The sequence below is a fragment of the Leucopleurus acutus genome (genome assembly GCF_964270905.1).
Source record: "Leucopleurus acutus genome assembly, chromosome: 8".
Classification (NCBI taxonomy): Eukaryota; Metazoa; Chordata; class Mammalia; order Artiodactyla; family Delphinidae; genus Leucopleurus; species Leucopleurus acutus.
The window spans coordinates 21,037,221-21,049,619 of NC_139151.1; the positions used below are offsets into that span (position 1 = coordinate 21,037,221).

The 12,399-nt window shown below is 41.8% G+C and overlaps 1 protein-coding gene across 4 annotated transcripts in view; it reads right to left on the reverse strand.

Annotated features, from left to right (window-relative positions):
* The window catches only part of DIXDC1 (DIX domain containing 1), a 69,970-nt gene extending 59,353 nt beyond the window's left edge, over positions 1-10,617 (reverse strand). For 3 of the 4 annotated variants that reach the window (XM_082844215.1, XM_082844212.1, XM_082844213.1), the window contains exon 1: positions 2,307-2,440. In XM_082844215.1, the coding sequence (XP_082700341.1) occupies positions 2,307-2,366 (60 nt within the window). In that variant the 5' untranslated portion in view covers positions 2,367-2,440. Of the gene's footprint in view, positions 1-2,306; positions 2,441-10,557 lie in introns of those variants that run through there. The other variant, XM_082844214.1, reaches the window with a different exon arrangement.
* Between the last annotated feature and the right edge of the window lie 1,782 nt (positions 10,618-12,399).

Consider the following 12,399-nt stretch of genomic DNA (forward strand, 5'->3'; position numbering starts at 1 on the left):
GTTTCTCAGAGAAATTGAAGTGTATTCTGACATTAGCTTTTAAGTGCCTCTTTACACCCTTATCACATGACTCTAACAGAAGAGACTGAACATTACTGGATCTATTAAGCAACCCTAGAGGCTGGAATAGGTCAAACAGGGCCCCACTGACTCTGAAATGACCAACTGTACCATTATTCAGTAGCACTATGTGTGATCCCATATGAGAAAAGCATTATTTAATATAATTTATTATGTATATGAAATAATTATTTAAACTGTAAGGAATCATTGAGATTAAACATATTACTATTATTTAGACAATGTCAATTTCTCAGAGAAAGCGAAAGTACCTATTGGCTATCAGAGTTCAAATCTACTAAGAAAAGGGAGTGGACTGTACATTAGCCTGTGGAGGGCATGGAGGGAAGTTTACAAGATGGGTAGAAAAATCCAATTTCAGAGAGGGAAGAGAGGCATTACTGCATTATTCTAAAGATGAATTAATTATAAAGTTGTCTGTTGTTTTTATGAAGACTCTATTACCACCACAAAAAGAAAAGTCTCCCGCTCTCCTTTTCCCTTATATTTTACAAGAATTGGGTGTCAGGAGACATTTATGGAAGCACCAAAGCGTGAAAAAGAAAAAGACAGTCTAGCCCCTTGGTTTACCCGGCTCTTCAGCTGAAAGTTTTGGAGGTGAAATGAGCAGAAGGCAAAGACTAGGACTCACTCTGTGCGGGTTTCCTCTTCCTAATAAGATAGTGGAACCTGGTCCCTGGGGACTGACTGACAAAAATGGGAGACCATAAGATGGCCTAAGGAGCTTCTATGAGGCTCAAGACCAGGGGAGGCCCAAAGGCAGAGAGTGAAAAAAGAATACTGGAAGCACTCAAAAAGGTGGCTTCCTGGCTCGTCTGTGTTTCAACTCTCAGACTGTAGCTCTTTGTTAACAATCCCCTTCCACGTGTTCAAAGGGGAATGACGCAAAGATGAGGACCCGCGCAGTGCAGATGGGACACAAGCTCTACCCTTCAGCGAAGGCTGTGACACCCCTCAGCCAAAGGAAAATTCTGTCTCAGTTGGTTAGGTTGGGACAGCATGTGTGCAGTTTTCCTCTCTGTGTCAGGAAAAAGGCTGGGGCACAGGGGCCAGGAATGGGGAAGGATCTGAGGCAGGTCAGGCTGCAGAGCTTCTTAACTAAAAACAGGAATTAAGGAAAGAGTCTGTAGTGCAGATGTAGAAAGAAAATCTTATACACAAATTCATGAGAATGGTTACCTCCGGGGAAAAGGCCAGGATGGCAGGGTGGCCAAGGCACTCGGTCTTGCCTGCAATGTTCATATTTAAAAAGAGAACGTATTCATATGTTAACTGCTTAACAAAAAAACACACTTTTAAAAACCTTAAACTTAAGAAAGAGCGACATAAAGGGAAGAGAGGGAGAGGGAGAAAGGAAGAAAGACACAACTAACAGTCCAGCTCTCCTCGTAGGGGTCTCCCTGGATGCTGGGATAAGGCAACCCAAGGGGTGGGGTGCAGAAGCAGTGGAAGACATATGGAGCAAATTGCAAGGGGCAAAGGTCCTAAACCAGAATGTCCGGGGTCACAAGAGAAGAAAATGGAATAAATAACAAAATTCTGAGAGAAAACATTGAAGAGAAAAAGACTCCCCGCCAGCCCTAGCCCATACTGCCTGTCAGATTGAGGCCCCAGTTTCCCACTCTCACACAGAAAGGAACAAACACCGCTCCCCTGAATTGGGCCCAGAAACCTCTCTCTCCTCCTAGGTCCTGTCTGCCAATCACACCCGGGGTTGTGGAGAAATGTACTACCCTAGATTTAGAAAGAGATGTGAACATGAAGCGGGCACTTCCTGTGGACCACCTACTCACCCTGCCCCCTCTCAAACTTTCTACCAATGCAATGACACCCCACCCTCCTTTGGCTCACCCACTTAGCTCCTGAAACAGAATGAGCACCTCTGCCATATATTCACAGGCTTCCTGGGGATTTCCTTAAGGCAAAGCCTGGGGAGACAGGAGACCACCTCCTTTGGAAGGAGATGACCTCTGAATTTGTGGTCCTGTCTTCTGGGCTCAGGCAAGCTACCAGGGAACGTCATCGCCCAGCTCAGCTGGAAGTCGGCCCTTTTGATTTCACCAGGCTCGTCTGTACCGTACCCACCACCTTAGCCTCCTTAGGGCTCTGTGGGGGGTTTGTTCTGGGGTCCCGGTGAGGATGGGGGCAGAAGAGGACCCCTCCCAGAGACTAGGCGGGAGGCGCTAGGGCAGGGGAGCTGGGGTGCGGGAGGAGCGGACAGTTACCTCATTGAAGCCCTCCTGCAGGACGTCCAGTAAGTTCCCCCGGGTTAGGCAGGCTAGCATTGTTCCTGCCGGGCCCCCGGGGCGGGGTCTCCGGGCCCGGCGGCCACCGCCTCCTTCTCCCTGTGCACACAAAGACTCTCGGCTCAGCTCATTGGGATGTCTCCGGAGTCCCGCATGCCACTTACTGGAAACCTAGACCCGGGCCAAACTAGCGGCTTCCACTGGGCATGCTCGCACCCGGGCTCCGCAGGAGGGGCCCGGGCGCTGTCGCGGTTCCTATAGAAACTGCTGGGCGCGCACCCAGCGGAGGGGCGCTGGCTGGGGGCCCCCTGCCCGGCGTGCGTCAAGGAGAGCCCCGCGGCGCGCACACACACGCACACTCTCACACACCGGGCCGGGGGATGGGCGTGTGTGCGTACGCTGCACACACACACACACACACACACACACACCAGGCTGGCCTGCTGGCGTGTGTATGTGCATGTGCTGTGCGCGCGCGCGCACACACACACACACACACGCACACGCACACATACAGACACACACAAGTTCTGATGACTTAAGGCCTCAAGTGCCCCACCACAAGGTGGGTAGGAAGGGGAGTGAATCATAAGATTATTTTTTCCCCCAGACTAGCTGAAAATAGCAACCTTTTTCCACATGGGGCCTGGACAGTGAAGTTGGGCTAAAGAAGGGGAAACAGAAAGGAAAGACACAAAAAGAGGATAGAGAGAGCTTTAGTTATTGATGGTATTAGGGTACATTTAATAAAATAGTACTAAACCAATCACAGGATCACAACAGAAACATCAAGGGTGAACCAAGGATGAACAAGGTTTTACCAAAAAACCTGTCTTTCTTTTTCAAATGACTGCTAAAATGTAAAACCCATATTTTAAATGAGTTTTAAATTAATTAAATGGGTTTTAATGAAAATGGGTTTAACTGCAAAATGTCCTGGTACTTTTGAAAGGGTTAGGTAAAAGCTTCCTCAAGTGACACAGAGAGCTATTCCCCTGTTTTTAGTTATTCCAGTCACAGTCATATTTATTTTTAAAAACACTAATCATCTTTTCTCTCAGTGCACACCCTTGTCTCTATAGGAAAACTGGAAGCTGAAAGAACACCCGTATTATGTTACACCTCGTGATCCCAGATGGGCAGAAGGGTTTACACAGTGTTAAGGCGTGCAGAAGGTCAGGCCTCGCCCAAGGACACAGCTGGACAGTGACAGAGGCTATTTGAGGAGCTAGGACTCTACACTGGTGATTTTGCAAAAGGCCCAGATTCCCTCCCCAAATCCCATTAGTACCTTAGGACGAAAAGTCAGTCATGGCTCTTGTTCAACCTAACTGACCTCCTCCTCAGGTCACTAGAAAAGAAGAAAATCCTTATCCAAAGCAGCTGGAACTAACCACATCTGCCTGAATGTCTAAAGCTGCTAAGCACAAAGAGAAAAGACACCCCTCCCTCTGACCACTGCAAAGAGGAAGCAGAAGTCAGCCGAGGTGTTAAGTGGCTGCTGCTGGTTGAATGCTGTGGGTTCAATTCTGGCTAAGGCTGGGGAAAAGCCATGACACCTACTCAGACTGAACCCGAACAGCCCACAAGTCAGAAGACCACTGTCCTTCATCCTCTAGATGGGGAATTTGGTTGCCAAGAACTCCCCTCGCGGCCACCACAGTTCATGGTGTAACACCCTCAGTTGAGTCACTAACCCATGTTAATGCAACAAGGCCCCTTTTAAAGAGAATTGTGAAACTCCCAAGAGTATAAAGTTGTATGCAACACATCTACATACTTAGTGATGCAAGTCCAGAACACCCAGTTGGTGGATCCCCGGATAAAGGATTCTGATTGGTTGACAGCCCATCATGCTTTGGATACAGCATAAAATATTGAGACATCAGAGGGAGGTTCTGCTGACAGTTATCTATGCCAAGAGGTCACTGTTTCTCAAACAACAAGCTATTTAACAAAGTAGGACCTGTGAACTCAATATTCCTGGGGAAAGACATTAAATCACTGAATTTTAAAGCTCCAAAAAAAGATCTCATCTGGCCCAACTCTCTCATCTCACAGATGAAGGAACCAAGGCTAGCAGAGGGGCTCACAATCACTTAGCAAGTCAGTACAGGAGCTAAGATCTGAACCAAAGGCCTCTGAGGCCCAGTACTATGCTGTTTGCCCTATGCTGGAGGAATTAGAGAGAATTGTGGTAAATAGATACAAGATCTATTATAGGGCATATGATCCAAGACTACTATTCCTTGGAAGTCTATAATAATACCAACCACATATTCTACAGCAAGAGTATCCAATAGAACTTTGTGTGATGGTGGAAATGTTCCATATCTGTGTTGTCCAATCCAGTGGCCACGAACCACAGGTGGCTAATGAAAACTTGAAATGTGGCAAATGCAAGGTTGGAACTAAAATTGACATGGCATTTAATATTAATTCATTTAAATTTAGGTAGTACAATTCCAAAATATTCTGTTGCATTGTCCCCACACAACTACTGGAATGTTCCAAAAATTATAATATGTTCACATAGAGTCTGCCTCTCAGACTTGGAAAAAGCAAAAAATTCTTGTTGGACCAGATAATCCCAATTATTTTTTTTCCTCAAAACATATGTTCACCATACTTATCATGGTCTGACTTAGAAAGTGACCCAGGTAAAGAATTAAGCTTTAGCTCTAAGCAGAACTAACATTTACTATTCCTTCTATCCTCTCCATCTCACCCTATTGTGATATCAACACAAGAGCTGGGAGAATCAGTGGGTTAGCTAAATTATCTAGGAATAACTAGGACAATGATCTGCATCCTGTAGTGCCCCAGCCAGGGAAAAGCCAGTCCGGTAGCTGGAACCACTCCCGCCGCTACAGGCCTCTTATTCACTCTGCCTGGAGCAGAGGCAAAGAGTCCAAGCAAGCTGCTTTCTGCATATCTCTGTCATACTGCCTGGTTTCTGAAATTATACCAAGCTTCCTCAGTCCTGCATTACTTTAACAATAAAGGCAATGGATAAACAAGATCCTACTGTATGACACAGGGAACTATATTCAATATCCTGTGATAAACCATAACAGAAAAGAATATGAAAAAGAATGTGTAAATATACGTATAACTGAATCACTGCTGTACAGCAGAAATTAGCACAACATTATAAATCAACTATACTTCAATAAAATAAAATTTTAAAAAAACAGTAAAGGCAGATACTTTCCTCACCAACTAAAAGCTACCCAAATATCTATCTACAAAAGTAATAATAGCAAAATTGAGCTCTTACTATGTGCCAAGCCCTGTACTCAGCACGTACATACATTAGCTCATGTGATGGTCACAGTTACCACAATCAGTAGGTTATTTTTATTGTCCCCACTTTACATACGCAGAAAGGGAGATCTGGAGGGTAATTTGCCCCAACCCCATAGCTACTAAGCAGTGAAGCCAAAGTCCAGGTTCTTAATCATTATGCAATATTTTTATATGATGTTACAGAATAGAAGAAACTCAGCATATGTTTTTAGTTGAATGAAAGAATGAGCCAATGGAGGAAACACTGGCAAACTGATTCGTCACTTCTATTAATACAGATAATAACATGTTAGCCTAAGTAAGACTTTGAACCTCAAACAAAACTGTCATTTGGTGAAAATATTGACTGTGACTTCTCCCTGCAGAGAACTAAGAAGTGTGAAATTCACACCTATGTAAAATTTAACACATCTATTATGGGCAATCATTAATAACTATCAGGAAGCAGAAAGGCAGTTTGAATAAACAAATAATTAAAATTGTCAATGGAAATATTTTAAATGACTCTCTGAAATAATTTCTCAGTCTTTTTCTGTTTTGTCACATTAGCAAGTTCCTTGGCAGTAACATATGTTTACAATTTCTATTGCATTTATCTTCAGAGACATCACCATAAATACATATACACAAAAGGGTTCACGTCCACCGGCAAAGGTCCCAAACGTGTCCTGGCTCCTAAACTGCTCTCTTTTGTCTCCAGGCTTTTCTCCCAGTCTGCATCCCTTAATCTTCCTTAGGCAACACATTCATCTTGCTGTTCAACTGCTCAAATGTCTTCAAACACTCCCTTTTCCTAGCATGTCAGATATAAATTCCTCATGCCCAGCTCTTAAGGCCTCCCCCCTCACTGCCTATGCTCAGTTCACAGGCTCTTCACCATTTCACAGATGCACAGGGCTCATTTTCACCTCTATACCTTCATGACTATCCCTCTGCCTAGAATGTCCCACACTTCTGCTTCAAAGCTATTTACTCAAATCTTCACTATGCCTAGTTTAAGTTCCACTTCCTCATGGAACGCCTCTGACCACTCCTGAGTTTGTTAAAATCAAGACAGATCTGATCGTAATCTGTCTGGAACACCCACCTCTCAGATAACCCATGGTGCATCCCTGCTCTTCTTTCAGGTCTCCGCCCAAATGTGTTTATTCTGTTTGGCCTTCTCTGACCACTCTACTTAAAATGATACCACCTCCTCACCTCAGCACTCCCAAACTTCTTTGCCCGGTTTATTTTTATTTTCCTTCCTAACGTTCATCACCATCTTGCATACTCTAATATTTACTTGTTTACTTGTGTATTGTCAGCCTCCCTTCTGCCCAGAATGTAAGCTGCATTAAGGGCAGGGAGTTTTGTATGTTTTGTTACTGATTTATCTCTAGAACCAAGAATATTTCATGGCATATAGTAGATGCTCAATAAATATTGGCTTCTTCTCCTTAAAATTAAAAGTGATAGCATGCTATATACTGTATCATTTAGCACTTTATAGTTAATTTAGGAATGTGATTTTTTTATCTCTTTTACTGCATTTCCAAGACAAATATAAACAATTTCTGGTATTCTTCTATACTTTCCTCTCCTTCACCAATGCAGTCTTTGATTAAACATATATTAAATGTATACTGAGCACCTATTATATACAGCAGGTCCTATTCTTTTAGCAAAAACTTCAAGAAGTCACAGTTACACATAAATACACACACACACACAGAAGGGCAAGAAACAAGACTAAAAGAAAGAATAGTAACAGGAAGACTAGTAAAACAGAGAATCCAATATTAGTATGTGGGAACAGAGTGTACAGGGTGATTGTGACAGACTGAGTGGGGAGAAAAAGGAAAAAAGAGACAGAATGGTGTGAGACTAGAGTAGGATGCTGCCAAAGTAGTCACCAGATGCTAGTGCTTAATATGAACTGTACCAAAGCAGATATGCAAATATATTCTACATGATTTTTTAAAATTCACATTTCAAACGTTATCTGCCAACTATCCCGTGGGTAAAAATTAGATTAGGACTAGCACCATCTGGTGGATATTTTGGAAGTGACCCTGAGTTTCTCTAAATAAAAACACCTGTAAATGCCCCCATGTCTCTGGACTGCCATTTATAATGTGTTAAGGTTCCACATGACTAATTATACTACCGTGAAATAATCTTTCTGCAGGACCCTGGGTCTCGTTGCAAGAGGTAGCCAGATTTCTACCAAGGACCTTCCTATCTCCCAACTGACGTCGCTCTGCCTTCGGAAGGACGTATACAAAATCTGACACTGCAATTCTTCTTTTAAAAAGTAACATTACTTAAAATGTTCACATCCTTTGACCTAGCATTCTACTTCTGGAACTCTATCCTGAGGGGAAAAAAGTCTTAAATGAGAAAATCAATTAGTTATTCACAAGGCAGGGAGGGGAATCTAAAAGTCCAACAACAAAGGAATGGTCAAGAAATTAACAGCCATAACAAAAAGAATAAAATACCTAGGAATAAACCTACCTAGGGAGACAAAAGACCTGTATGCAGAAAACTATAAGACACTGTTGAAAGAAATTAAAGATGATACCAACAGATGGAGAGATATACCATGTTCTTGGATTGGAATAATCAATATTGTGAAAATGACTATACTACCCAAAGCAATCTACAGATTCAATGTAATCCCTATCAAATTACCAATGGCATTTTTACAGAACTAGAACAAAAAATATTAAAATTTGTATGGAGACACAAAAGACCCCAAATAGCCAAAGCAGTCTTGAGGGAAAAAAATGGAGCTGGAGGAATCAGACTCCCTGACTTCAGACTATACTACAAAGCTACAGTAATAAAGACAATATGGTACTGGCACAAAAACAGAAAAATAGATCAATGGAACAGGATAGAAAGTCCAGAGATAAACCCACACACCTATGGTCAACTAATCTATGACAAAGGAGGCAAGGATATACAATGGAGAAAAGACAGTCTCTTCAATAAGTGGTGCTGGGAAAACTGGACAGCTACATGTAAAAGAATGAAATTAGAACACTCCCTAACACCATAAACAAAAATAAACTCAAGATGGATTAGAGACCTAAATGTAAGACCAGACACCATAAAACTCTTAGAGGAAAACATAGGAAGAACATTCTTTGACATAAATCACAGCAAGATCTTTTTTGATCCACCTCCTAGAGTAATGGAAATAAAAACAAAAATAAACAAATGGGACTAATGAAACTTAAAAGCTTTTGCAAAGCAAAGGAAACTATAAACAAGATGAAAAGACAACCCTCAGAGTGGGAAAAAATATTTGCAAACGAATCAATGGACAAAGAATTAATCTCTAAAATATATAAACAGCTCATGCAGCTCGATATTAAAAAAAAAAAACAAATCAAAAAATGGGCAGAAGACCTATATAGACATTTCTCCAAAGAGGACATACAGATGGCCAAGTAGCACATGAAAAGCTGCTCAACATCACTAATTATTAGAGAAATGCAAATCAAAACTACAATGAGGTATCACCTCACACCAGTTAGAATGGGTATCATCAGAAAATCTACAAACAACAAATGCTGGAGAGGGTGTGGAGGAAAGGGAACGCTCTTGCACTGTTGGTGGGAATGTAAATTGATAGAGCCACTATGGAGAACAGTATGGAGGTTCCTTAAAAAACAAAAAATAGAATTACCATATGACCCAGCAAACCCACTACTGGGTATATACCCAGAGAAAACCACAATCAGAAAGACACATGCACCCCAATGTTCATTGCAGCACTATTTACAATAGCCACGTCATGGAAGCGACCTAAATGCCCATCAACAGATGAATGGATAAAGAAGTGTGGTACATATATACAATGGAATATTACTCAGCCATGAAAAGGAACGAAATTGGGTCATTTGTAGAGATGTGGATGAATCTAGAGACTGTCATACAGAGTGAAGTAAGTCAGAAAGAGAAAAACAAATATCGCATATTAATACATATATGTGGAACTTAGAAAAATGGTACAGATGAACCGGTTTGCAGGGCAGAAATTGAGACACAGATGTAGAGAACAAATGTATGGACACCAAGGGGGGAAAGCAGCAGTGGGTGGGGTTGGTGGTGTGATTAATGGGGAGATTGGGATTGACATGTATACACTGATGTGTATAAAATGGATGACTAATAAGAGCCTGCTGTATAAAAAAATAAATAAAATAAAATTCAAAAGAAAAAAATAAAACAACAAAAAAAGAAAATTACAGCCATTATAATGTCTACCAAACATTTGTATTCATATGAAAACAAATATTTTAACAATTTCATATTAACAAATATTAAGCCAGAAAAAGCAAAAGGCAAAAGTATGTGCATAATATGATCTCAAATATGTAAATAATATACATAGAAAAAAGACTAGAAGAAAATATTCTAAATATTAACAGGATTGCTTGTAGTTGGGAAGATTATGTTTTTTAAAAAATCATGGTTTGCACTCTTTCCCAAATGCTCTATAATTCACATACATTATTTCCTTTTTTTTTTTGGCTGCACCATGCAGCACACAGCATCTGAGTTCCCCAACCAGGGATCAAACCCATGCCTCCTGCAGTGGAAGCATGCAGTCCTAACCGCTGGACCACCAGGGAATTCCCATGTACATTATTTCTATAACACATGTTATTGAAATCTTTTAAACAATCCATATGTTCTGATTAATTGCTAGAAATTTTCAACCTCTGCCTGATTTTATTAATTCCAGAAAAAGATAATAAATCAAGTGAGCCAGAATTTCCACAAGAAGGGGAAGCTAGAAAAGAAAGCAAATATATTATAATTTTGTTCCAGGATCTGAGTACTGATGGAGAAATCCCCCAGTTGTCGAGCTGTACTGAAATTCCATTAATGTCATCACACTCCTCTCAATGGTACCAGAACTTACAGAGGGCTCTGCTGGTAGCAGGGGGTTACAGAGTCTCTTAACCACTTGGGTACCCATCTTCAGAGTCCCTAGAAGAGCTGGACCAGGGCCACCTTAAAATAGGAAGAGAAAGATCCATGCCAAAATACAGGTCAGGAAAAAAATTCCAAAAGTTAAACCAATTTAGAGGGGTCAGGTTCCTGCCCCAAGCCTACCCATTTAAGTCATCTGGAAGTATGAAAAAATAGGACCCCGGTGAGCAGGAAATCCAGCCCAAGGTAGTATAATTACAACAGGGCTATCACAGTGGCATTTTTAATACTAGTGACTTAGGTTTTAATAGTAATAAGTAAAGACAAGTGCTTCCCTATCAGTCAAGCAAGAATGCATTTTCCTTCCTCCCTAAATGTATCAGTCTGTTGACAGAAATAATCAATAAACAATCTATAATAGAAATAGAAAAGAGTTTTATTTGAACCAACCTGAGGACTATAGCCCAGAGATAGCTTCTCAAATAACTCTAAGGAACTGCTCTGGAGAAGCATGGTTTTCAGCACAGTTTTAAATCTTGTCAGAACAAAGAACATCAAACAAATCAGAGATTCGTTCCTTCAATCTTTCAAACAAACAGATCAGCATGTACACAGCAAGTCAGTATGGCCTTGGCCCCTGGGAAGGGAGTCTTATCATCGAAGGAGTAGCAGCATTGGTGTCCCAGGAAGGGAGGCATTTAATCTTTACTTTTAACATGGCTATTCTTTACTTCTAGTCAATGCACCCTTTTCTATAATGATTAAAGCAGATGTACAATGTATGTTTGATAAGCCACAAACAGGCTGTTATAGTTAGCACAAAATTCAAGTTAAACTATGTATAAGCCATAATGACTTTCCCATACCTCAATATGTGAAAATTTCTTCCGTTAAGTCACAGATCATAGGAAGGATTCTGAAGACGATGAGGAGAAATAACCGGGAGCTCTGCTTCTGGCTCACTCTTCCCTTCATCCTCAGGAATTCAGTTTTAACCTAGAAAGGCAGCACTTACATTCCAAGGCAGAAATTTTTATAAAGCATTTGAAGTTTATAAAGTGCTATCACCTATATCAACTTATTTGACCAGCATAGTAAACAACCCTTGGAAAGCGAGTTCATTTTATTACCCGCAGCTGACAGGAAACAGGCTAGTGTGTTGTTCTGCCAATTAGTAGTGCAGGCAGTGTTCTAGCCACCTCTCCTGAATCCACTTGCACTAAATCTGTGCCAGAGAACAGGCCTAGAATGGTGCCTAGCGGTGGTGGTGATGATCATGGTGACAGGCATCATTTGCGCACATACTATGAACTCTTCCAAGTGCTTTAAATTCTCACAAATACTCTAAGTACTTGATACTATTATTTCCAACTATTTTTTGTGCTGTGATTCCATTTTTCAGTACTCTATCCATCTTAAGGAATCTTCCCTCTCAGGAGCAAACCCAGGGGCCACCGTATTTGGAGAGGATGGTGTGCAGCTTGAGAACGGGAAGTTTTCAAGCTCCGAAAGTCTGAATCAAGAACTGCACACTAAGAACCTGCAAAGCTTGGAGAGGGTTCGGAACCTGAAACTTCCACCTCCTTCTTCCCACCACACTCTCGCCCCTCCGTTTGTCCCCAGTTCTGGTCTGGAAGCTCAACCGGTGGTAATAATACCTTCCTGGTAGGTACCCGCCACCTTTCAGCACCTACCTCTTAAATCGTCGATGTGTGGTTCCGCCTTTCTGTCCCCAGCCCTTCTGAGCACTGCCTCCTCCTGCTATAGCGTCGCCTCTGCGTGCCCGCTGCCATGGTGACGGCGGAGGCCTGCCCGGACCGGTCCCGCCTCC